This window comes from Astyanax mexicanus, chromosome 1 (genome assembly GCF_023375975.1).
Source record: "Astyanax mexicanus isolate ESR-SI-001 chromosome 1, AstMex3_surface, whole genome shotgun sequence".
In the NCBI taxonomy this organism is placed as follows: domain Eukaryota; kingdom Metazoa; phylum Chordata; class Actinopteri; order Characiformes; family Acestrorhamphidae; genus Astyanax; species Astyanax mexicanus.
Window position 1 is genome coordinate 33,189,988 of NC_064408.1, and position 24,640 is coordinate 33,214,627.

The 24,640-nt window shown below is 38.8% G+C and overlaps 3 protein-coding genes and 1 long non-coding RNA gene across 6 annotated transcripts; 2 read left to right on the forward strand and 2 right to left on the reverse strand.

Annotated features, from left to right (window-relative positions):
- Window positions 1–320: 320 nt before the first annotated feature.
- LOC103026775 (green-sensitive opsin-2) lies at window positions 321–4,405 on the forward strand. Its single transcript, XM_007261000.4, has 6 exons — window positions 321–642; window positions 766–1,062; window positions 2,092–2,260; window positions 2,357–2,522; window positions 2,639–2,878; window positions 3,661–4,405. Exons 1-6 carry the CDS (start codon window positions 546–548, stop codon window positions 3,751–3,753), a joined length of 1,062 nt encoding a protein of 353 aa, XP_007261062.2. The 5' UTR covers window positions 321–545; the 3' UTR covers window positions 3,754–4,405.
- Window positions 1,236–14,180, reverse strand: LOC111191595 (uncharacterized). Of its 2 annotated transcripts, XR_002649567.2 has the most exons (4): window positions 14,089–14,180; window positions 11,911–12,046; window positions 2,456–2,539; window positions 1,236–2,251 (listed from the first exon to the last, which is right to left on the reverse strand). It is a non-coding gene; the product is annotated as an uncharacterized LOC111191595 (long non-coding RNA). The 2 variants fall into 2 exon arrangements; XR_002649568.2 differs by lacking the exons at window positions 11,911–12,046; window positions 14,089–14,180 and adding an exon at window positions 6,739–7,103.
- On the forward strand, window positions 7,785–14,825 carry ftr84 (finTRIM family, member 84). 2 transcript variants are annotated; one of them, XM_049476480.1, is made up of 8 exons: window positions 7,788–8,473; window positions 10,162–10,257; window positions 10,418–10,543; window positions 10,968–11,075; window positions 11,925–12,081; window positions 12,313–12,366; window positions 12,618–12,671; window positions 14,073–14,825. In XM_049476480.1, the coding sequence occupies exons 1-8, from the start codon at window positions 7,790–7,792 to the stop codon at window positions 14,615–14,617; spliced, it is 1,824 nt and encodes a 607-aa protein (XP_049332437.1). In that variant the 5' UTR covers window positions 7,788–7,789; the 3' UTR covers window positions 14,618–14,825. The 2 variants fall into 2 exon arrangements, with proteins under 2 accessions (XP_049332438.1, XP_049332437.1); XM_049476481.1 differs by lacking the exon at window positions 10,418–10,543 and having other exon boundaries at window positions 7,785–8,473.
- A 902-nt stretch (window positions 14,826–15,727) lies between these two features.
- On the reverse strand, window positions 15,728–24,276 carry nfkbib (nuclear factor of kappa light polypeptide gene enhancer in B-cells inhibitor, beta). Its single transcript, XM_007261002.4, has 6 exons — window positions 23,321–24,276; window positions 21,979–22,096; window positions 20,888–21,092; window positions 20,390–20,478; window positions 19,765–20,022; window positions 15,728–17,802 (listed from the first exon to the last, which is right to left on the reverse strand). The coding sequence occupies exons 1-6, from the start codon at window positions 23,788–23,790 to the stop codon at window positions 17,758–17,760; spliced, it is 1,185 nt and encodes a 394-aa protein (XP_007261064.3). The 5' UTR covers window positions 23,791–24,276; the 3' UTR covers window positions 15,728–17,757.
- Between the last annotated feature and the right edge of the window lie 364 nt (window positions 24,277–24,640).

The following is a 24,640-nucleotide window of genomic DNA, read 5'->3' on the forward strand; positions in this document are numbered from 1 at the left end:
TCTCATTTGTAACATGCGTAGGGCTCCACATGGGAATATTGGCTAGCAGAGTCTTGACAATTAACTCATCAGGGCTTTAGCCTGGCCTGCTTGGAAAAAGCTTGGCAAAATAAAATGTTATTGACAGATTTGTGTTTTAAGCCACTTGCAAGTTCACTCAGGCCAGGAGTCTTCCTGTTTGCTTTCTTAATTGTTTCTAACATGCCTTTCATTCAATTGGAGGTTTTCACCGGATAATCCAGGAATCCCGGAAGGTGACCTGCATCCTTAGTGGTTGACACAGGGTTTCACTCTCAGAGCTAACAGGTTTTGGGTGTTAAATCTGTCGAGGTGAGTATAAAAGCAAGACACAGAGACACGTCAAGACACAACACCTGGGCCGAGGAGATCTACACTTCAACTGAGAAGCACAATAAGGAACGGAGAGGCAAGATAAAGGAGGGAAGAGAATCTTCAAAGAGGCTCAGAAGGTTAGAAGACACCGAGAACATCCTTAGGCCGCCTGTCCTTTCAGGCTTTCAGAGAGTTCCTCTCTAACTCACAGCATGGCCGCACACGAGCCTGTGTTCGCCGCCCGGCGCCACAATGAAGACACCACAAGGGAGTCTGCATTTGTCTACACAAATGCTAATAATACAAGAGGTAAGCACATAGCTTTATCTTTTAAGTAATTTGGCAGAAGGCCTCAAATAACTGACACATAAGCAAGTTGTTTGAGCAAAAAACTTAAAAAAACATAAATATGTTTCCCTTCTCTTTCCACAGATCCTTTTGAAGGACCAAACTATCACATTGCCCCTCGATGGGTCTACAACGTATCATCCTTATGGATGATCTTTGTTGTCATTGCATCAGTCTTCACTAATGGTTTGGTAATTGTAGCAACAGCAAAGTTCAAGAAGCTGCGACACCCTCTAAACTGGATTCTGGTAAACCTGGCTATAGCCGATCTCGGGGAGACAGTTCTTGCCAGCACAATCAGTGTCATCAACCAGATCTTCGGCTACTTCATCCTTGGACACCCAATGTGCGTTTTTGAGGGGTGGACGGTGTCTGTCTGTGGTAAGTGTGTTTTGTATATCTCTTAATAATAACAGATTCACACATGACTTTTTTATAGAGCAGTTATTTTTTCATTGTTAAGAATATTCAGGCATTAAACAGTAAACATAAATACATTTTTAAATATCCTGAATAAATAAAACTTTCAGACAAAGTCAAGATACCAGCTTACATTAATGGGTTTTCTCGCTTATTAAAAAAAAGAGGTAATAAAGTTCACAACTTTTAGTGAATACAAGACAATTACAGATCATGTGTGAACAGTCGAGCACTCAGCTTAATCCATTGAGTCTTACAATGTATTTGCATTAAACTGGCACGAGCTAATCCACTGATGGGATCGGGGATTTAGACGCCTCACTTGCTGGATTTAGTCCAATAAAACAGAGCTAACAGCAATTGTAATTGACTGGCTCCTGTCAGGAACAGGCTGTATCGCACTGTGTTAGCATAGGTAGCGTACTGCAGTGTTTGTCAGTAAAATGCAAACACTGTTAACAGAAGAAGTACACGAGACCACAGAACATAATGCAAAACACGATGAGAGATTCTTATTTCATTTTTCAGTAGCAGCTTAACAGTTATCACGATCACAGTCCAACAAGAACTACAGGAGTTAAAAAAAACTGTGGAGTCAAACTAAAGATCTATTAATGACATTAAGACTGCAATGATTATGCTTTTTAACAAGCTAACTCAACTTAATGCTAAATGAACCTTGCCAGCATCTACACAGTTTACAATGTTACTTACCTGATTATATAATTATGAATGAATAGTAACTAGGAAGCAGTATAATCGGTATTAGCAACTCTCATTTCACACGCTCCATGGACCTATACTTTGAATAATTAAATTTTTGATGGATTTTGTACTCTCTAAAATATTAACGAAATCATTAGCAACTGTCACTACAGGTCAGTGAAAGGTGCCATCATGTCGTACTTTTAATAGTAATAACCAATAAGTCACTTCAGATCTACAGTAAAGCATGTCTGAGATACCAATATCTCTCCTTTTTCAATGCAGGTATCACAGCTCTGTGGTCTCTGACTATAATCTCCTGGGAGCGCTGGGTGGTTGTGTGCAAGCCATTTGGAAATGTTAAATTCGATGGCAAATGGGCAGCAGGTGGCATCATCTTCTCCTGGGTTTGGGCCATCATCTGGTGCACCCCTCCAATCTTTGGCTGGAGCAGGTAGATAAACACACAACATACATTTCTTTTTATATAAAGTATAGATAAAATAAAATACATATTAAATTTCTTATTCTTTTCTTTCCTCTTTCTCAGGTACTGGCCCCATGGTCTGAAGACATCCTGTGGCCCTGATGTGTTCAGTGGCAGTGAGGATCCAGGAGTGGCCTCCTACATGATCACCCTAATGCTTACCTGCTGTATTCTTCCTCTGTCCATCATTATCATTTGCTACATTTTCGTCTGGAGTGCCATCCACCAGGTATCTTATGCATGCATCTATGAAAAAAAAAATGAATGTAGTTATTCGATTACTGAAGTAGTCTTCTTGTAGAACATCAAAGAGAATGCCTCTGAGAACTCCTCCTTTCCCAACAGGTCGCCCAGCAGCAGAAAGACTCAGAGTCCACTCAGAAGGCAGAGAAGGAAGTGTCCAGGATGGTGGTAGTGATGATCCTTGCCTTTATTGTGTGCTGGGGACCATATGCCTCCTTTGCCACCTTCTCTGCAGTGAACCCAGGTTATGCCTGGCACCCACTGGCAGCAGCAATGCCCGCTTACTTCGCCAAGAGTGCCACCATCTATAATCCCATCATTTACGTCTTCATGAACCGCCAGGTGAGGGCTAGGAACATCTCTTAAGCTCTGAAATTCACAGTCTAGACTAGACTTACAGTACCCAAAGCCTGTCTTAAATCTCAGTTAATGGAAGTAACATATGCTGTATCACAGTCTAAGAGGGTGAAGACCTGAAGGCCGGTTTGAGCTGCACTATATTTTACAGTGTCTCAGGCTTGTTTGAGAAATAATACTGGATGAATGTGAGCCACTTCAAAAAGCCAGTTCCAAAAAAAATTTGTTTTTGAATGTCACAGCCTGAGACACAGCTTGGTCTGAAGATCCAAAAAATAAATTAACTTTTTATTGCTCACATCTGGTAAAAACCTGGCATAAATTTAGCACGTGATCATTGTTACATTTTCTTAATTGACTAAAGCAATTCCTCTTAAACAAATAGTAATGTTTAAGTAATTTTTGAAGGGTTCATTAGGGGTGTGCCATATCTTATAAAATACGATAAAATATTTGTAATTTTTGAAACAATAAAAAAAATCTATATTGTGATAATAGCCTTATTATGTCTTTAAAGCAATGTATATTGTTTAATTTATTTGTTTTGCTATTTACTGTGAAGTTTTAAGAGTGCTTTTTTTGTATATTTTTTTTGCATGCACTAAATATATCGTTATTGCAAAAATACACTAAACTATTGTGACATAAAAACAATTAAATAGAAATGTGTTATTTTCCAGTTCAGTTGCTAATTTTGGACTTTAGGAATGTTTTTTGCTAATTCTGAAAAGCAATTAAGTAACATCCCTTTCTTTCTCACCTCACAGTTCCGGAGCTGTATCATGCAGCTGTTTGGAAAGAAGGTGGAGGATGCATCAGAGGTTTCCGGCTCTACCACAGAAGTTTCTACAGCCTCGTAAAAGTCTGTGCTGCCCTCTACTGCGCAAATACATATCACACATGGACTGCAGTCATTATCGACCTGCACTGTACGCTACATTCATTATGGTCACTTAGCATAGCTCAGACACACAAAGGAATATTTTTATGTCATATCAGGACTACATAATAGTGGCTATGATGACATTTATCATTGAGAGTGCAGTGTGTTCTGACATAAGCTCAGATGTGCTCCTGGTGTGTTCGCTTTTGCACCCGGACATGCTTTTCCTTCCCAATATGTTGGAATTCACACACACAATACTCTCAACCCAATGACCTCTGCTACTGAATATCAACAGCTGAACCAGAAGAGCTGAAAGGGGTCCCTCACCCCCCCTCTCATAAACATATAAAGAAGACATTCTCCGCGCCAATCACAGCTCTGTATCAGTCATCAACTATTTATGTCGTACTGCATTGGTTGTCACCTGGAGGAACCTAAGGAGTGCTGGTGTAAAACTATAGGCTTCTAGAAACAGAGATGGCCTACACTTGTCTTTGCACCTGTTGGGTACTATAGACTAGAAATGCATTTTCAAAAAATGGAAAAAAAAAACAAACAAACAAATGTATGTATTATGTATGTTCCTTGTTTTTCTTTAGCAAATAAAGCTATGTTTGCAATTCAAATGTAAGTTTTTTTCTAAACTCCAAAACACTCCAAATAATTGTAAAGAAAATGTTTAACACTTTTTTGAAAACTAGTGTTTGAAATGTGAGCAAAACTCATCTAATTCTCTCCATGCACTTATACTTTTATAATAATTACATTTTCATGAATTTTTACTCTACAAAACATTACCAACATCATTAGGAACTGTCACTAGATGTTAGTGAAAGGTGTCATTGTATCTTGCCTAGTTAAAGTTGCAGTATATACTTTCTTGTTAAAAACCTAAAGTTGCCAGTTTAGGTCTGCAGTAAAGCATGTCTGAATCTGGGAGTGCTGGGTGGTTGTATGCAACCCTTTTGTCAATGTTAAATTTGAGGGCAGCAGGTGACATTTGTCTTATTTCTGTTAAGTGTTTCATCCCCACACACTCAGCTCTGTTGTAACTCAGCTTTAGTGTCCCTAATCCTCATTAGCTTCGTCAGTTAGCACAGTGTCAGATAATTCACTTTACAGTATTTAAGTTTGTGCTATACCAAATACTATATTCTCAAAACCTGTATACAGTGTGCTACACCACCAATAATTAAGGAATCATTAAAAAAATAGCCAGTGTAAAATATATTACATTTAACTGGGAGGTTAAAACAACACTTATCTGTTAACTAATGTTCACTTTAAACCATTCAGGTAGGTCATATATTAAGTTTAATAAGTCATAATTATTAAAGAGTTTTAAACGGCCCAATCATGTTTAGATATGCAATATGTAATATGCTATGGTGCAGCTGTTGTATGAGCTATTTGATTCTGTAGTGCTATTCTGACCAGGACTTTTTTACCCATGTGTTTATGGAGCAACTGAGAAGCAGCTTACATTCTGTAGGTGTTGCATTTTGCTAGGTTCTCACTAACCTTGAACAACATATTGACAAGCACTTGTTAAACTTGTTAAACGTTTTTGTTATGCCACTGGCAACCTGCATAGAGCCGAGTGTTTGTTGTGGACACAGTTGCTCATCACCATAGACTGTGTATAGCTGGACAGAGCATCGTCTCTCAAAAGTGATGCCACCACAGGTCGGGCGCCCCCTGCTGTTCGGTTTCAGAAAGCTGTGTAACCCCACCCATCCCCATAGGTTTTAATGGCAAAACAGAACAACTTTCAATCACGTTTTTTTTTCTGATATACTGTAATTCTACCTCCTTTATTTAAATGCAACAGCTAGTGTAACCTCTGCTTGTACTGTCAAATTTATATATTCCCACATAATTCGTTTTTAAAAACGTTATTCAAATGAGTAGGCTGTCTCTCCACAGTCTTTCTCCTTCCTCTGGTCTCTACTGCGCAGACTTGGGTATCAGGATCGTCAATATTGCGGAAGATTTTGGCTTCATTTGCATTGAATGAATGGGAACGGCGACACGGCGCTCATCTTTTTTTACAGTCTCTGCTCATCACACACAACACTGTGTTAGCCGACTAAACAAGCTAAAGCGCTAAAGCCAAGAGTCATGTAGTCAGAGCCTAGCAAACTGAAAACGTTACACAAACTTTGAAAAGGTTCCAGGAAGGTTACAGATATAATGTTCCAGGAATATTCTGAATGTGTGTGACATAATGGTTTGCATCACAAAGTTATTAGAATGTTTCTCACATAATGAATACTAACATAATGGAAACATTCACAAAAATAAAGAGGCAAACATCGACAAGTGATGTACCTAAATCAGAAGGTTTAAGGGACATTACCACAACATTAAATAAAAACGTTTAAAAAACACCCAGAACTTGTTCTACTAACCAAACATTTTAGCTGGAAGTCAGCTGAAATTGGCTTAATTTTTTGTAGGTACGCTTCAGAGAACTGAACTCTGAATATCAGCAGCCACAATGTGTGTACAATATTTTTTTTATTATCCGGTGTGTGTTATGTATGAATTTTATCAGTCCACTGAAGTACAGCATTATAAAAGAGTTTTAGTTTAGGTCTCCAGCACTCAGGCTGGGTGCAGCATCATTAGCATTAGTCGCTAACAGAAGTGTTAGCTTTTTTGTTGTTCAGAGGTGAGTATATCCGACTGTAGCCTGCGTGTTTACCATGTAAAAAAAAGCTACATGCTACGAAGCGCTAGCTTACATCACCCTGGGTTCCTCAGTGTACGTGCTATCGTGCGGCATTTACTACAGCTAATGCTGTTAACCACAACTGGCTAGCGCTACTAACTGCGGCTGGCTAGCGCTACTAACCGGGGCTGAATTAGTGCTTGCTCCCTGAGGCTAGCGCTCACCTTTGGACAAAATATTGGAATCTTAAAACTTACTGTAAATAAAGAGAAGCACTTTACTCACCCAAATAAACAGTTTTCAGGAGAAAAATATCTGTAGGTTAACATCCAGCGCTCAAATAACTTTGAAAGAAAATGTTTTTTAAGATTTGGTTTTGTTTACTTAGGCGCCTCCTGTGGCAAAACCTGTTGAATTATAAGTAAAACATGGCGACACCCTTGTTCACTTCAAGTAGGCATTCTTACTAGTGTCCCTTAATGCGCCTTATAATCCGAAAAACTCAGTAAAGAGTTTACTGTGCCGCATGCTAATCGCCAGATACTTGCCTCAGACTGTGCCTTGTTGTTAAGTAATTTGAAACAGACTTGCAAGTAAAAATGGAATTTACAAGTAGGAACTTCAACTTCAAGATTTTTGTATAGTACAGGTAATTTATTTAAAGACACATTTAAATTAGTCACTTTTATCATTTTTTTTTCCATAAGGAAGCACCACACGAGCACGTTCTAAATTAATAACCTGAAATTAACATATACATAAACACACATAAAGAGTTTTGATGGATACGCCTTTTCCAATATGGCCAATCAGTTATTCAGTGGTAAGACAGAAAAACATATTTTTTTATTTGTTTGTTAATTCTATAAATAAATATATAAAAATATATTTAAAAAAAGCTCAACAGTGAATAGTTAGTCAGGAGTATTTTTAAAATAGATTTTTTTCATGTTGCATATGTTTTTTTAATACACTTAAACTTTACAGAGTAAAATTGTATTTACTAGTTAACCATGTGTTAAATGCAAGCTTCTGATGAGCACTCAAACATATTATGTTTTTATGAAGTGCTTTCCACATTCCTGCTATTGCTGCTTTGAGCTGGTTTACTTGTATATCACTGCACCCAATGACAATAAGTAAGTTTATCTAGAAACTCCAGGGCGTGTATGTTTTTCCATCCTCTGGTGTTGTCCTGCAAGCTTTCTGCACTTCATGCATGTTTCCATGCTGGTATTCCACAGCCTGTAAAATGGATGATCCAAAAATATTCTCAGCTATCCAATTTCCCACCTTTGTTTACATACAACCAAGGTCTCAGGTTAACCTTCACAATATGGGTTTTATTATGGACAAACAACCTGAAGCCAACACTATAAATACTGGTGCCTTTCCTCTGTCATTCTTCAAACCACCATCAGTCAACTCAATACCCTCACTTTATTCCCTTGCTCTCTGTGCCATGATGCCAGACTCCTATGTGTGCTCACTTTGTGACGAGGGGCTTCAGGACCCCGTCACCATCCCCTGTGGAGAAACCTTCTGCCTGGAGTGCATCAAAAACTACTGGGACCAGGCTGACCACGTTGGCATCTACAGCTGCCCCCAGTGCCGGGCCACCTTCACTCCTCGGCCGGTCCTGCGCCGCAACGTGCCCAATGTAGGACCCCAAGACTCTCCCTCACCTCTTCCAGAGCTCGCACCCTTTCCGTACCTCAAACGAGACGTCCTGTGTGATTTCTGCACAGGCCGGAGGAACCGAGCTGTAAAATCGTGCCTGGTGTGCCTAGCTTACTACTGTGAGACACACGTCAAGCCCCACTATGAGTCGACTACCTTCAAGCGGCACAAGCTGGTGGATGAGACAGGCCACCTGGATCGCAAGATCTGTCCCCAGCATGAGAAAGGCCTGGAACTGTTCTGTCGCTCTGATCAGATGTGCATCTGTGTGCTCTGCACGGTTAGAGAACACCGCAGTCACAACACTGTTAGTGCTGAGGAGGAGAGAGCTGAGAAGCAGGTAAGAGACCAACATGGATGATGGTTTAATTTTTTGATTAACAGTGATACTGTAACTGATCTCTTGGCTGACAGAACAAATCAATTGTTAAAAATGAAACAAAAGAGTTGGACTTTGATGTTAAATTGTTAATTGTAGAAAAAGTTAGTTAAAGTTAGTTATTTACAGTAGTGGTGAAAGAAACCAGGGCTCACTAAAAATACAATGGAAATATGGCCACTTTATTTAATATTGGACACCACCATTGAATCTACGTAAATCTTCTGTCACACAGTGCTGTTAAAAAAAGTGACCCCTTCATTTTTATTTTATTATTGTCCTGCTGCAGAACCCAAGCATGCCTGAGCTTAAGGTCACAAACTGACAGGCAGACATTCTTCATCAGGATTTTCTGGTAGAGATCAAAATTCATGGTTCCAACAATTACAACAAGTTGTCCAGGCCCTGAAACAGCAAAGCAGCTCCAGACCATCAGTTCACCATGTTTTCCTTTTAGTTTGTTATTTTTCTATAATTATCTGTTCAACTTTTGTCTTATTAGCCAACAGAATATTTTCCTAAAATCCTACGGATAATCAAAATGTGAGATAGGCCTTTTGTTCTTTTTGGTCAGAAGTGTTTTTTGCTTTGGAGCCTTTTCATAGATACCATTTTCAACCAGTTTGTTTCCTATTTTTAAAACATTAACAATGACCTTAATTGAGGCGGATAACACCTGCAGTTCTTTTGATCTGTTCTAGATTCATTGTGACCTCATGGAAGAATTGCCCATGCCCGTTTGGAGTAATTTAGTAATTTAGTATGCGTGCTTCTCCTGGCAAGGTTAATCAGTGTTCAGTGTTATCTTAATTTATAAATGATAGCCCTAACTGTGATCTGCTGGAGTCACAAAACTTTAGAAATGACTTTGTAAACTTTTCCTGACTGATTGATGATCAATGACTTTGTTTTCTCATCTGTTCTTGAATTTCTCATTTTCATTTTAAAGTTTGATAATCTGAAAAATGCAATTAAACAGATGATTGATAGTGATGGTGATAGTTGTAAAATCACAGACATATCTGATAAAAATAAGATTAGTTTGTGGAATATTTTGCCAGAAAAACCTGTCAAAAATCTCTCATCATATATAGATTCAAATATTTAAGTTTTAAACTAACTGATATTTTACTTGCATCCATTCAACTGAAGAATAACATTTTTTTGAAATCATAGAACACAATAATGCATAATACACACTATTATCTACCCAGTATTCACTAGGTTGAGACATTCAACATTTAGAAAGATTCAAAACTTTGCTTCAATTAATAATTTACTTATTTAAAATTAATTATTTACTTTTTTAAATAATTTACTTAGTTAAAATCAAATAAGTTCACATCTATTTTTTAAGAGGAATATTTAAAAACAGGCTTTATTGTTTAAATATCCAGTAATAGTTGCTGATTCAGTCCCACAGTATAGTAGTATGTTGTTGGAGTTAAAAACACAAATATGACAGTAATTGGTTACACTTTGAGAGTAATATTTACTTGTGGCATAGGCATATCATAGGCATATCTGAAGAACCAAAGCCCGCTGTTATGTATAATTTCAGACAGACCTAAAACAGTCAAGAATTGAATCCAGTAGGGTGAACTAAGTTTCTTAGCAGAACCAAACCCACACACATAAATATCTTTCAGAAACTGCTGGTAGTGACCCAGACTGAAGTCCAGCACATTATTCAGGAGCGAATGAAGGAGCTTCAAGAGCTCAGACACAATGTGGAGGTTCTTAAGGTAAGTTCAGTAAGCACTGTCTGGTGCTGCCCCCTACTGCTCAATAGACAGAGGTGTTCTCCATATTGGAGCATCATTAGTAGCTTCTTCAGTTATTTATTTAATTGATGGGATGTATTGTGCAACTGACACTCTGTTCTCTGCTGCCCGCTGTCTGCAGGGTAATGCTCACAGGGCCCAGGCGGCCAGTGACAAGATCTTCAGTGAGATGCTGCAGTCTGTGGAACGCTGGCATGCTGAAATCTGCCAGCTTATTCAGGCCAACCTAAAGTCAGCCATGGCACAGGCAAGTAGCCCACTGCACAGGTTATATACACCAATGAGCCATAACATGGGAATAATGCTGGTATGAGTATTTGAATATTGCAGATTATCTGGTTACAGGGCACCAGTATACAGATTCATACTAAGCAAAGCAATTACAACCACAAGGATATTCAATTAATTAGGTTCACCTGTTTAAGATCTTAAGATGTAAACAAAATACAAATATATATATAACTGCACAATGTGGATAATAAACTCGTACATACTATTATTGAAATACACCATGCAATATCTTTAGAAGCTTTAATGAATCCATAAAGTCATGGTTAAAGATTAATATGTAAACTCATATAAAGTCCTACTGGTAGCCTACTGGATTAAATATAAAAATCCCCTGTTATATTGGTATAAAAATGTAAATATAAATGTAAATACTTTGGCAGGCCCAAAGCTACGTGGAGCGCCTGGAGCAGGAGATAATGGAGCTTCAGCGGCGAGATGCAGAGTTACGGCAGATACTTGATACTGAGGACAACATACACTTTCTACAGGTACAACATTATAATAATAAGCCGATTTAAAGGGCACATGTTGCGGAAAATCCACTATTTGCGCGCTTTTCTATTTCCACTTGGGTCTCGACTGCCCCTATAAACACTCCAACCGTAAAAAAAAACCATCCATCTGTTTTTTTGTGAGTCAGTCTGGTGTCAGGAAGCATATGCTTCTATGAGTTGTTTGGATGTCTCCCTTATTGTGGCACCACAAAAAGGAAACTTGCATAGAAGTCAACCCCCACCAGAGCCCCACCGATTAGATTTGTTGAGGTTCTGCCATTTCAGTCTGCTGGTTGAGCACCGAGCTTCTTCGGAGGGGGGGATCTGTATTTACTGTCTGTGGCAAGTCAGCTGATGAGGGATGAGAGATATTTAAGTACTTTAAATACAACTGCTTATATCACAGTTAAGCATAAACTAGCACTAGCGTGTGGTAAACACCCAGCGTACACAATGAGTGGCCAGCAACAGCCTATTTGCATAAACGTGAGAGTCTTTAAACGGCTCCTTTTAAAAGAGACTCAAACTGGCAAGAACAGAGCTGGTGAGATTGTGTGAAAGAGATTTAGTGCAAAGAACTTCATGAACATGTTTGTATAGCCCATAAGCCTATTCTAACTTGTGTCAAAAAAGGTAATATGTCCCCTTTAAAAAAAATAATAATTTGCCAATATGACCAAGTGTTAGCCTCATCATTCAATTATTTTAGTATTTATTGTTCATGGTAACGTTAATCTTCCTTCTGAAAAGCTTTGCAATCTAACACATGTTAATGTAGCATACACTGTATACCATCTATGATTTACTGATAAATCTCTTCTGTTCATACCTTTATTTCAACAGAATTTCCCAGCATTGTCTGTAGCTCCGGAGCCCATGGTGCCCAAAGTCTTGATAAACCCAGAGTTCTCTTTTGGAGAGGTCACCAAAACCGCTACTGACATGAAAGAACACCTGGATGACATCTGCAAAAAAGAAATGAACAATATGTCTAAAAAAGGTATTAAAAATACTATTTATCAAGTGGATTTTACATAGTAGATCTACTTTACACTAAAGTGCTAATATTGCTAATTAAAAATTGTAAGATATTTGGAGCTAGTTAGCATCAGTCTATTAAGGTCTGGTTAACTGATCTGGCTTCAGTTAACATTTATAGAATAAGCCTTTAAACCATATTACAACTATTATAACTACATATATATATATCAATATGCATTTTCCCCCATAGTGAGTGACATCCCAGTGTACATATTAAATCCCAGGTCTGGAGGTCGTTTTAAAGGTAAGGCGACTTTAATGTATTTAGATGTTTAGTACCTTTTTGCTCACTACAAAATGCTAATAGCAATTACACAAACACTAGTATGCTCCAGTTGTCAGGACCTCTGCTGGACCTCTTGTAACTGCCTTCAGTATGGCAGTGATATTACATTGCTTAGCCATTTTGGCCTAATACATTTTAGCAACTATTCCTTTAAGACATTAACGTTGTAGAAGTAAATAATTTAGTAAGACTTTTGCCTTTTTTTGCAGCCCCTGGACGAGCTGATCTCCAGGAGCCTAAAACCCGAGCAGACTTCCTCAAACGTAGGTCACTCCACGCATACCACACAACTCAGTGGCACACAGTCAAATTTCTATTCAGTCAAAAATGAATACAAAATCACTCATGTTACTAATATATCAAAGCTACAGTGGCAAACAGTGAGTAGTTTTCAATCTAGGCACTTTGTTTGTTTGATTTCATAGTGGATTGGTACTTCATTCATGTATATGATGTGCAAGGTATCAATAATATCAGATGTCAATTATTTAATTTTTGCCCTCTCCTTCACATAATATAGTCAAATTAAATTGAACGGTCAGTTCAGTCAGGGATAGGTCCGGGGATGTGGCTTGCCATGGCAGGGTATATGTTTCTTCAAGGCAAGCTCTTGAGGCAGCAGCAGTATGTGAATGAGCATTGTCCTGTTGGAATATCACAGAGTGTTAATTCAGAAAAGTAGTTGTCAGTACGAACCGCTGTGGTGGAACTCATTGCAGTGTTAGATCTGATGGCTGGGACAACCACTAAGAAGCACTGGACTCAGTGTCATGACATGCATTATTATACTAGAAGTATCCATTAGTAGATTAAGATCAATGACGGGTGAAATCACATAGTCAGCACCAGTACATCAATAGGCTGTGGTTTTAACTAGATCAAAGTGTTCCAAGAAAACAAATATCCCCAACAAACCTCACGCCGGTTTGGCCAGTCTGGACCAGGGATGGGCGATATGGTCCTAAAATAATATCACGATATTTCATGGTATTTTCACGATAATAATACTCTTGGTGATATGACAAAACACTCAATTAAAAAAATATATATTTCAAGAATAAACTACTGCAACAAAATTACATTTTTATTTTATTTTACCATATGATATGGCACAGCCCTAACTGAGGTATTTAAAAAAAATACAAGAATGTTATCAGATTTGTAACATAAGTTATTGAATTAGAATGTCATGATACTAATAATGCACTCCAAATATCTCAATATATTCAGGACTGAAGTAAAATAAATGATACTGGACAGATATAATCTGTCTCTAGTAGATATATAATGGGAAATGAGAGCAGTGTAAATTTATCTTTTGCTAAAAACAGTAAAAAAGAAGTAACGTTACCCTGATGTGATAATGAGGGGTGGCTGATATGGCACGATATGTCAGGGTATAATATCGTTCACAATATAAAAAAATGTAGGCGATATTATTGCGTACAATACGATATGGCACACCCCTAGTCTGGACTGTAGAAACAAGACTACGTTGTGTTAATGAATTCATGCTGTTTGCCTTATTTCTGACCTCTGTGCATCAGGAGAAATACAGATTTATCAGACCAGTTTACATTTTTAAATATTCTGATTTTAACAGTTATCGTTACAGTCTCAGGCCCAGGCCTTCCATGTATAATCCATTTTCTGTTGATCAACAGATGCAATCAAACTGACCTTTGACCCCAACACGGCCTATAAAGAGCTGGTTTTGTCTGAAGGGAACCGCAGGGTGGTCCGGAAGCGCACCACGCAGTTCTACCCGGAGCATCCAGAGCGCTTCGACGGCTTCTGCCAGATCCTCTGTGCTGAGCCTCTGAGTGAGTCCAGGTACTACTGGGAGGTGGAATGGAGCGGAGAGTTCTCCATCGGCGTCGCCTACAGCGGCATCAGCCGCAAGGGCAAGAACTCCCACAGCCTTCTGGGATATAACGACCGCTCTTGGAGCCTGCTGTGTTCCGAGTCTGGATATTCTGCCTGGCACAACAAGACAGAAAAAGACTTGCCAATCTCAGCCAGGACCACGCGAATCGGGGTGTATCTGGACTTTCCTGGGAACTCCTTGTCTTTCTACTCTGTCTCCGAGTCCATGGAGCTCATCTACAGATTCCAGGCCAGGTTTTCTGAGCCACTGTATGCCGGGTTTGGGGTCGGAGCCTGCGTGTCCCTGTGCTCAGTGGAGAAAAGCACACAAACATACCACTGAAGAAATGTTAACCTCTAAAAATATAAAGCTATTGTAATTTTTGCTAGAAATGTATTATTATGTAATTACACATATAATTATGTATTTCTTTTCACTGACTTGATTTGTTTTATATAAGCAAATTTCAATCTGTGCATCTGCCATTCTTGCTTTTGTTCTATGACTTCTATGTATTTTTTGAAAACTTAAAGACACCTTTCTTAAAATTCTAATCATAGTCAAATAAATAAATAATAAATAACACTACATGTTTCTGTACACTCACTCTTAAAACCTAAGGGTTATTTAATATATATACAGACCCATAACAATTCAAAGACTCTTATTATTAAATTCAGTAATAGAAACTGCCAGTCACGTTGAATAAGAGCATCAGCAAAAATACTAAATATAATAAATGTAAATGCAATGCTTCTTCAAATACAAAAAAAATCTATATGGCTCAAACAAATGTCTCCTGTTTTGCAGTACAACTTACTTGGAAACTTAACTTTTAATACAAGTAATTATCAACAAAATGTGACAATTTAAATGATGTCAAAGTGAATAAAAGAAATTAGAGAAAGGGGGGTTAATAACGTTATATACCATATGGACAAAAATATTGGGATACTTGCTTATTCATTGTTTCTTCTGAAGCACATATCACTCTAGTTAAGATTGATTCCTCTGTAACTGGCTAATGCAAAGCTGAGGCTGCAGCTCAGTGCTGGGTGGCTCTATACCCCTCTAGGCCACTCCTGGCATTATGCATGGTGCCAATATATCCAACTTTATTTGCTCTAGAGAGTCCTATTCTATTGGCAATGCTTTTTACAGAGACAAGACAAGATGTGTTTGTGTGCAATTACCCATCTGTATCAGCAATGGATGCAATTTGAAGTGGCTAAATTCATTCATTAGAAGGGGTGTCTAATAATAATAATAACTTATATTAATAGTTAACTGCACACAATACCGAATTTAATAAACTGCAATCCAAAACATGAAATTCATTTTAAACGGTAGATACATCTAATAATTTACTTTTTCTTAAATCATCTGACCAGTTAAACTCATTAAGCTACTAACATTTTGTGAGGCATGGACAAAAAAACTGAGACACTAAAATTTCTTCATTTTTAGCTTATTTTATTTATTCTCCATTTCAAGCATTCTACAGCATGTCTGCAGCCATCACCCATTCCTACTAAAGAGAGAAAAGTAACTGAAAAAAAATACAAAACAAAAATCAAAAGGTTAAGCCCAGATAGCTGGGCTTTAAAGTTAACAGTATCACTCATTTAAACTCCAAATCAACTGACAAGGAACCAAAAACATAGTATGAACAAACGCTCAGACAATTCATTTGTCTTTCTTCCATACAATCCTGTTAATCCCTCACTCATATCCACATCCCGCTAAAGGCCTCAGAACACTTTCTGCAGAGGCGACGCTCGCTTGGCTTCCACCAACCTGTGACATAACACAAAGTGAAGAGCCGCAGATGTTTCACAGACGTGCAGAAGCTTCACTCGCTGGGTCACGAACATGGAAACTGGGCGAACCCCCTGGCTGAAAGCAGTAGCAACAATGCCTGTGATTGGTCAGGAACTCAAATGACTGGCAAATTAATCTGAAGAAAGATTACCAGCCAGCAGGCTCGCGTTGACTGGTCGGCTTATTGCTACGCTCATTTATTTCCTTTCGCAGGAAATACATGGAGGCCTTCTTTCTATCCTGTTTACCTTCTCCTAATAGCTCCCACATCACAGAACACTCCAATGAGAACTTTTTTACTGATCTCCTCTGAAGAAACGGCAAGTTACACCAAGATGTTCAGAGAAACGACAAGTTCAAACGTACATGAATAAGCCAAAAATAGTAGTGTTGCTGATGTTAAATGAGGTTCATCAGAGGGTCAGTCAGATTTCTTCAAAACGACAAAAAACACTAGCACTATTAGCATGTCTTTTAAAATGACATTTAAAATATACTCCATATAATATATGGTAAGTGCTGAGTTGCTGTCCTGTACTCAATCTATAGTGTAGTTTACATGCTGCTGTTTGGTGGCTTTTGCTTGTGGCCCTAAAGCTTTACACCAGCCATTATTATAGGCCAACATTTACTAAAGGTTAAAGATGGTTTAGATTAGAATCTAATTTACAAAAAACCTTCAGCCCAAATGTAGTTGATCAGCCAAACTACATAAAAATATAGTTTTGATACAGTTGTTTTACTATTACTTTTGTTTTAAGTTAAAAACTTTTTATAGACATTTCTGTTTCTTTTATCTTTGTATATTAGCGTCATAATCCAAGTACAAATCTTTGAACTCTGTAGGTTCTTGGCTCATTAACCACATTTGGGAAGGTGAAAATCTTCTATTGCTTTACATAACGGACATGTTGAAATTAGCTAGGTGTTACAGCAGGTACCAATGATTAAACTGTAGCACTCATTCTGATTTTCCCCAGAATACATATTCAGAACCATTATAAGACATTAAATATTTAAGCATTTAAAATGTTTTAACTATTAAGATTTTGCGGCTACATCACTTTTAGTGTTTTAGAGGTACCACCACCACCAGTAAGGCTACAACATCTATATCTATGTTTGAGCAATCAGATTGAATAAGTAATAAAAAAAAAAGAAAAAAAAAGAAAAGAAAAGAAAAAAAATAATAAATGTGTGAAGAGCTGCCACTGTTTCTTGTTTAGCTTTAAGAACTGGGCTCGTTCATAAGGCAGGGATAAAAAAAAACAATAACTGCCTCCTGCGTATGCTACTACTATAAATAACAAAAGGTCTAAAATGTACAGTACAATCCCAAGTGAGGAACTTGCATCCTGAAACGATGAAATGCTGACACGCGGGGCTGCCTCTCGCATCTTTATTCAAAATATCTTTTTAGGGACGGTCCCTAAAGACAGTGTAATTGGAGTCTGTGAAATTTTCAGCAGTTTAATTCAGCTCTTTTAGTTGGTAATATGCAGAATTTTACAGCTCAGAAAAAAAAGAATCACACACTAATTAGACTTGCAGCACTGCAAGCTCAAAAAGTACCAGCATTAATAATGTTACACACACGCGTACACACATACTCTCTGAATCAAGTCCCTGTAAGTCTCTTGCAACCCTGTCTCGATGTCCAGTTACAGCACTCTTTGTCCATGGATGATGACATCATCAAATTCCTCCTAAAAAAAAGAAAGATCAACAAAATCTGTTAGCACACATGATGCCAGAATCCCAGATCAAGCTTACCCTTGCATTTTTAACTGTGATATAGTGTCAAGTGTTCACACAGTGCTCTTATGTGGCTAACTAAATGGAGAACATTAGGTCCCATCTTGGTATGGTAGCAGTTTATAAACCTGTGATTGAGTTTTAGTAAGTACCACACAAAGAACAAAAACTGGTTCTTTCTCTGAGTTTAAACAGCCTTAAAGTAGTGTGGCTATGTCTAGTGTGTGTGTCTATGGCCCTGCCATAAAATGATTATTATAGTAATTGGTTCCAACTAGAGGTGTCAAATAAAATAAAAATACTTTATTACCTTACTTACATAGAATTTTGGGTTATCTATACTTAACTGTAGTAATTATTTTTTAGACTACTCATTTTTACACAATTATTATACTCCTTATATTTTAAAAATAGCCTTGTTAATCGTTACTATTTTACTTCAGCTTGACTTTATTTAAAAAAAAAACATATCCAGATAAGTCTCTCTAAATGGAGTGAATTTGACTGTGGTTTGATGAGAAGTATTAACATATACCTTTCCAACACTATTGGTTTATACTCTATCCATCACACCTACACAAGTTATGCCCACACTCCAGCAACTCCACACTCCAGAGGTTCTGCCTCGGATTTTGCCTTGCTGCCAGCTGAAGCGGACAATCTGATAGGCTGACGCCTGTGGTTCTCCTTGTTCTCGTGCCTTAGAAAGACTGGATTACTTTTAAAAAGAGACTGAAACCTTCAGTACAGGGGCTATAAAATACTTGGTAGGCCAAATTAAAACTTTTAAAACTAACAAGTTTTGTATGATAAAGTTCATAGGAAATAATTAAACATAACAAAAATTGATTCAAGATCTTTTATTTTCTGATTTGAACTTGGAGGATCAGAGCTGAGTCAGAAGACTACAATCACGTCTAGATTTAACTGTGAATTGTGTAATAAAGAAAAATTTCCATTGAGTGGCAGATGGAAATGCCTTGTTGAAAGTAGTCCAGGAAAAATGATAGGACTGGTTCATGCATATCTCCAGCATGATAATGAGTCATGACACTGATCTATTCTCTTAAACTATTTTGATGAACTTGACAGGAAGTTCATAAACCCACTGCAGGAGACTTGTTTGTCACACTGTGCAAAATATCCTTTAGTGTCCTAGCCAGTCAACAGATAGGAATCTAGCGACTGACTTAGAATGCCTTTGAGATGTGTACATACATGCATTAAAGCTTTAGAGTTACCAGCATGTGTGTGTGTGTGTATTTATATATATATATATATAAATACACACACACACACACACACATGCTGGTAACTCTAAAGCTTTAACTCTAAAGCTTTAATGCATGTGATTAATCTGAAATCAGTAATGGCAACTTCCGCCATTATCTGCCTCACCACCACACAACAATGACTGAAACGTATTGTGGTACACGAGGTGCGCCGCCACAAGTCCCTCCAGACGACCATCATCAGGCTGCTGGTCACCCTGGCGCTCGTGGAGCTGCTGCTTTGCTCGGACTGCCTGCTGTTGCTGGTCGTGCTGTGGTTGAGGGGGAACACAGCCGACCCTGGGAGCACAGCTGCTCTTTGTGGCGGGGATCAGTGCACACTACCACCGGGACTCACCTGAATGCATGCAGTGCAGGGCTGTTCGCGTGTCCAAACTCTACAACTATGACTTATTCGGTCTGTAAGTCCTGCTGCCCCAGTAGTGCATTGCATTTTACATTTTATTTGCATTTAAATATCCACTACAAAAACTCGTCTCAAGAAGAACAAGTGCAATTAATCGCAGTGAATCTCAGAATATTGTTGTGATTACATTTTTTAATTGATTGACACAACTAATATATATAAAACTACATTAAAAAAAACACAACATGAGGGTGAGTGGACTGAAATTTCCTCACCTCTTCACTTTCCCTCTCCTCTTCTTCATCATTGTAATCATCCTCCTCGTCTTCTTCCACCTCTGGGGTAGAGGCACCAGCAGATTTGAGTAAAGCCTGCAGTCTCTTGTTAGGCCTGTAGAGGGCGCAGTAGAGTGGTGTGTGTCCAGCGTAGGATCGCTGGTCCACAGAGGCTCTACCTCTGAGCAACAGCTCGACCACAGCGCAATTCTGAGACTCCACTGCCCAGTGCAGCGGGGTCCGCCCAGAACCCTGATCCTACAGGAGTCAAAGGGGGAAAGAGAGATGTGATATAGGACTGATATACGATGTGAAACTCATAATATAAACTGAATTACTGAAATAAAGTAACTTTTCAATTATATTAGCATTTTTAAGATGAGCTAGTATATTCACTATTTATTAAAATGTTCAATTATTCATGTGTAATGTATGCAATGGATTGGTTGATTATAGGATTGTATGGATACAACAAATCCTTCAAAAGAGCTACAATCCTCCAATTCTTTGATTCTCGGATGCAATTGGATGGATCCTGGACATAAAGGCAGTTTTCAACACCACTGTGCTTTTTGTTGCACAGTTGTTGTTTGGAGTGATTTGGAACAAAGCCCTGGTCCCTTACCCTCTGGTTAACGTCAGCTCCAGCTTCCAGCAGCATGCTGATTATGTCACACCGCCCTTTTTGTACAGCCAAGTGGAGGGCACTTACCCCTAGAAAAAAGAAACAAAAATCATTATAAATTCAAAAGGTTTAAAATGCATACTTACTGAAAAGACTATATGTGTTTAAGAATACAAAAAGGCGTGTGGATAACAAGACACTTCATCAACTGACAACAACACACAAAATTTCCCAATATTATTCACCCATCAAGTGAGTCAACTTGCAGTGACAAGGAGAAAGATTAGATGGTTAGTAAGGTTGAGTCAGTGTCCAAGTATAGTAATGTTTGAGTGCATGTTATACTATAATTCAGGCATTCAGACAACGCCTTTTTAAATGTGAGGTGTGGGTCATGTGTACAAAGTGGTGGGTTACTGCATCTAATTGACAGGTAGATCAGCTTTAGACAGTGATTCAAAACAAACAAAAAAAAAAGATTGAAGATTGCACGCATACCTGCGTAGTTGGGGATGTTTAGGTGCTTTGTTGCAACGCTGGTGCAAGATGTGAGCTCCCTCACACACTCTGTACGCTGTTCCCTCACTGCAAGGTGCAGGGGAGTGTGTCCTCCCCTCTCCTGAAGCTCAGCACACGCCCCAGCCTTCAGCAGCTCGCACACACACTGGCTTTGGTCTACGATCACTGCCAGATGCAGAGCGGTCTGTGAGAGACACAGAGATGAGTAAGAGGCACAGACATAACAGCCAATGAGTAAGAGGCACAGAACATGAAAAAAGAAAAACAATGGCAACTCTGTATATACAGAATCTTCTAGCATTACATTTAGCAATAGTCAAAAAAAATAAAATAAATAAATAAATAAAATCCAGGCACATATTAAATAATATATTTAATAATACAAGTGTAATTTGTAACTTCGTCTGATTGTAGCAAATATCTTTTAAACAAATAAAAGATAAATATGCAATTCAGTGCAACTGCTGTGTATTAGTTTCTCCACAAGGTTATTAGCACTCAGTTAGTTTAGCATGTACCATTAGCAATGAAGTAAGACTCCAAAATCCTCCTGTGAATGCCCACAACAATATGCTGTTTCTCAATAAATAGACACTGTTTTCGACATTAGTTCAGTTACACAAATATACTACATAGAAACTGGTGTTCCCTGAATTTTGTGTTACTTTATTTATTTGATGTTTTTTGCTACTCGAAGCTAGCTTTTTTTTTTGGACATTCCCACACCAGCTAGCCATCTATATGCATGCGATCCTTAAACAGAAGAATTTTAGCATTTGTATGAGGTACAGGGACTTAAAGAAAATCATATTTACAGTTTTCGGAGTGCTGTTTTTTTTCTTCCTTTTTTACATTTTCAGATTTTGTTTCATGTTTATATCTGAATTCTGCTTTTTTGATAGGGCCCTACTAGTAATCTGCTGATATAAATACATAAACATTTGTAGATTGTAGAAATTTAGGTTATTTCTATATTTTTAATTCTGTAATTCTCAAGCAGATATGTACTATGCAAATATCATGCTGCCCTAATGTGTGTGTGTTTGTGTGTGTGTGTATTTCCAGCTGACCTGTCCCAGATCATTCTGAATGTCCAGGTATGGGGTCCAGGTGTGGTTGTGGGAGATGAGCTCCAGCAGGTATTGCACAAATCCCCACTGCTCGTGGATCAGCGCCAGGTGTAGTGCACTGCCAGAACAGGAAAAGGTCAAAAAGGTCAGCAGACATAAAACAGCAGTAGCAGGAAAGACCCAGAAAAGACCCAAAGAGCCCAACTAATGTTCCAGGTGGTCTCTTTCACCCAGCTTAGTACCTAAACCCAGACAGATTGTTTAATAACAGCTGTATTAATTTTTATATGACACTTTTTACACCTCCCAGAATTAAACAGGGCTGGGTTAACCAAAGCATTATGGCACAAAGGCAGTTCTTAAATGTTCATGCAAGCATCACAATGAGAACTTGCTCTACCAATTAAGATAATCTTGACCCTATAGACATTCTCACACTACAGTTTTTTTTTCCTAGGCCTAGAACTGCTTCCTAAGCCAAACTGATATATTAAACACCTATTGAGCTGTGGATGGAACAGTATGTTTGCGAACTATGTATACTGCACCACAATCTTGTTTTATTATTATTCAGATCTATATTTACTTAGGTAATCTAATATTGATTCATATAAACTGGCAGTGTGAATTGATTCAAAATTTTATTCACATTAATCAACAATATTCTGTAATTAATCATGATACTATCCTTGTTTTCTTGTAAGGGGGGACAAAAAGCACACTAATGTCAACAATTGACAAAATAAATGACAAAAGAGGAAAACAGTAGCTGTGCTGTGTTTACCACATTTAAAACTGCTAAAACAAATACACTGCAAGGCTCTGTAAAAAATACTGTATATATCACAATAATGTCTACCACATTACACCTTATACAAAAATGTTATACTATTATATTATCTTTATATCAGAGGCATTTTAAAAAGAAAATAATTTTGTTTATTTCAATTATTTCTGCCACAATATACCTTCTACTTTTTATGTGACAGACCTGGCTGATAACAATAATAATAACAATAATAATAACAATAAACCTTTTTCTTATCAAAGCTTTTTTTAATTTTTAAGTGAAATATCCCTAAATAAATATCGAATCAAATTCGACTTGTGAACCGGAATCGAATCGATTCATATTCAAATCAGTGCTGATACCCAGCCCTAGTATTGGCCTTTTACACCTCTGGTGAAACGTGCCAGGTTGTCCAGTCTGTTATGCAATAGTGGTCTCAACGCACACTTTACATTTAGATTAACAGGTTAAACATTTTATCGTCTTTAACAGCGCTGATTATGAATAATTAAAACATCGTGATCTAACTTAGCTTATAGAAAAGTTTCTTACGTGTCTCCGTCCTCCGACACAAAGCTCAGAGTCCTCCAGAGCTCCTCTTTCCTCTGCTCTTCCTCCCGGGCTCTCTCTTCTCCGTCCCCGGCTCCCGCTGCCTTCTCCTCGGCTTCCCCCGCGAGCAGCACGGTCCTGATCCCGGCCGACAGGCTCTCCACCGCCGCCGCCTCGTCTGTGATGGAGTCCCCGATAGCGGAGTCCAGCCTCTCCCCTCCTCCGCCGCCCAGAGACACGCACTCCCCGCTCTGACTCTCTCCCGCTCCGCCGCAGTCCGCCGGGAACCCGCGGGGCCACGGCAGCTCCAGCACGGGCTCGTTCTCGGCGTCGAGGAAGGAGTCGAGCCCGCTGTCGCACCAGTCCTCAGGGGGGATCTCCGAGCGCCCCTTCCCGGCCCCGGGCTGCCCGTCCTGCTCCCCATAGCCGCCGCTCTGGAGGTCTTGGGAGAACCGTTGGTGCGCCCACTCCATTTATAATCATTTAGCTGGCTATAGCTCCGAGAAAATCAAGCCTCTGTCGTTAATGCCAGCCACTTTCTCCTCCGGATCAAAAACCAAACAAACTACCCGCTGGTTTTAGCTAACGTTACTGTTTACAGAGAGCTCGCCCGCTGTTAGCCACCTAGCGCTAACAAGCTAACCAGCTAACGGGCTAATCGGCTAGCCCGAGTTTAGCTCAGCTCTGGCCGTTTGTTTTCAGGGCCGTTTTTCGTCTGGGATCAAATTCCGCCACAACAACAGCGCCAGGCGCCTCCGCGGCGTGATTCAGCCCCGTTTCCATGTCTCTGTCCGCTCCATATTAAACCCTTCACTCAGCCGTGCGAGCAGCACACCCGCGGCTCCACAGCGGCCAAGTTTCCAGAAAAAGCCTCTCGCCTTTCGCTGGCTGAGTAGGTGATTTCCCGGGGAATTCCCAGCCCGGACCGGTTCGATTGGGGATTTTGTTACACAGGCGTCTCAAATTGCTCCCAGCTCCCTACACCCTACTGCCTATGTAGCACACTTCTGTTCCAATAGGTCACACCACTAGTTACGGTCAGTGTAACGTTTATTAATTGAACTTTCTGACCGTTATAGGCTAAATACAAAGATAGAAAATTGGATGTAAAAACTAAATTAATAACATTTTAAAATGTAGTGCAGTGTACAAGAAATACGTTTTTATCCATGTTTCCAATTTTATTTCTTTTTTTTATCTCAGGAAAATAAAAAAATGGATATTTTCTTTATTTTCTGATTTGTCAATTTTTGCATTTTGCAAGTTGGATTAAACCATCAGATTTGTGTTACAAGACACAAAAATGGACAAATCCAAAAGTCG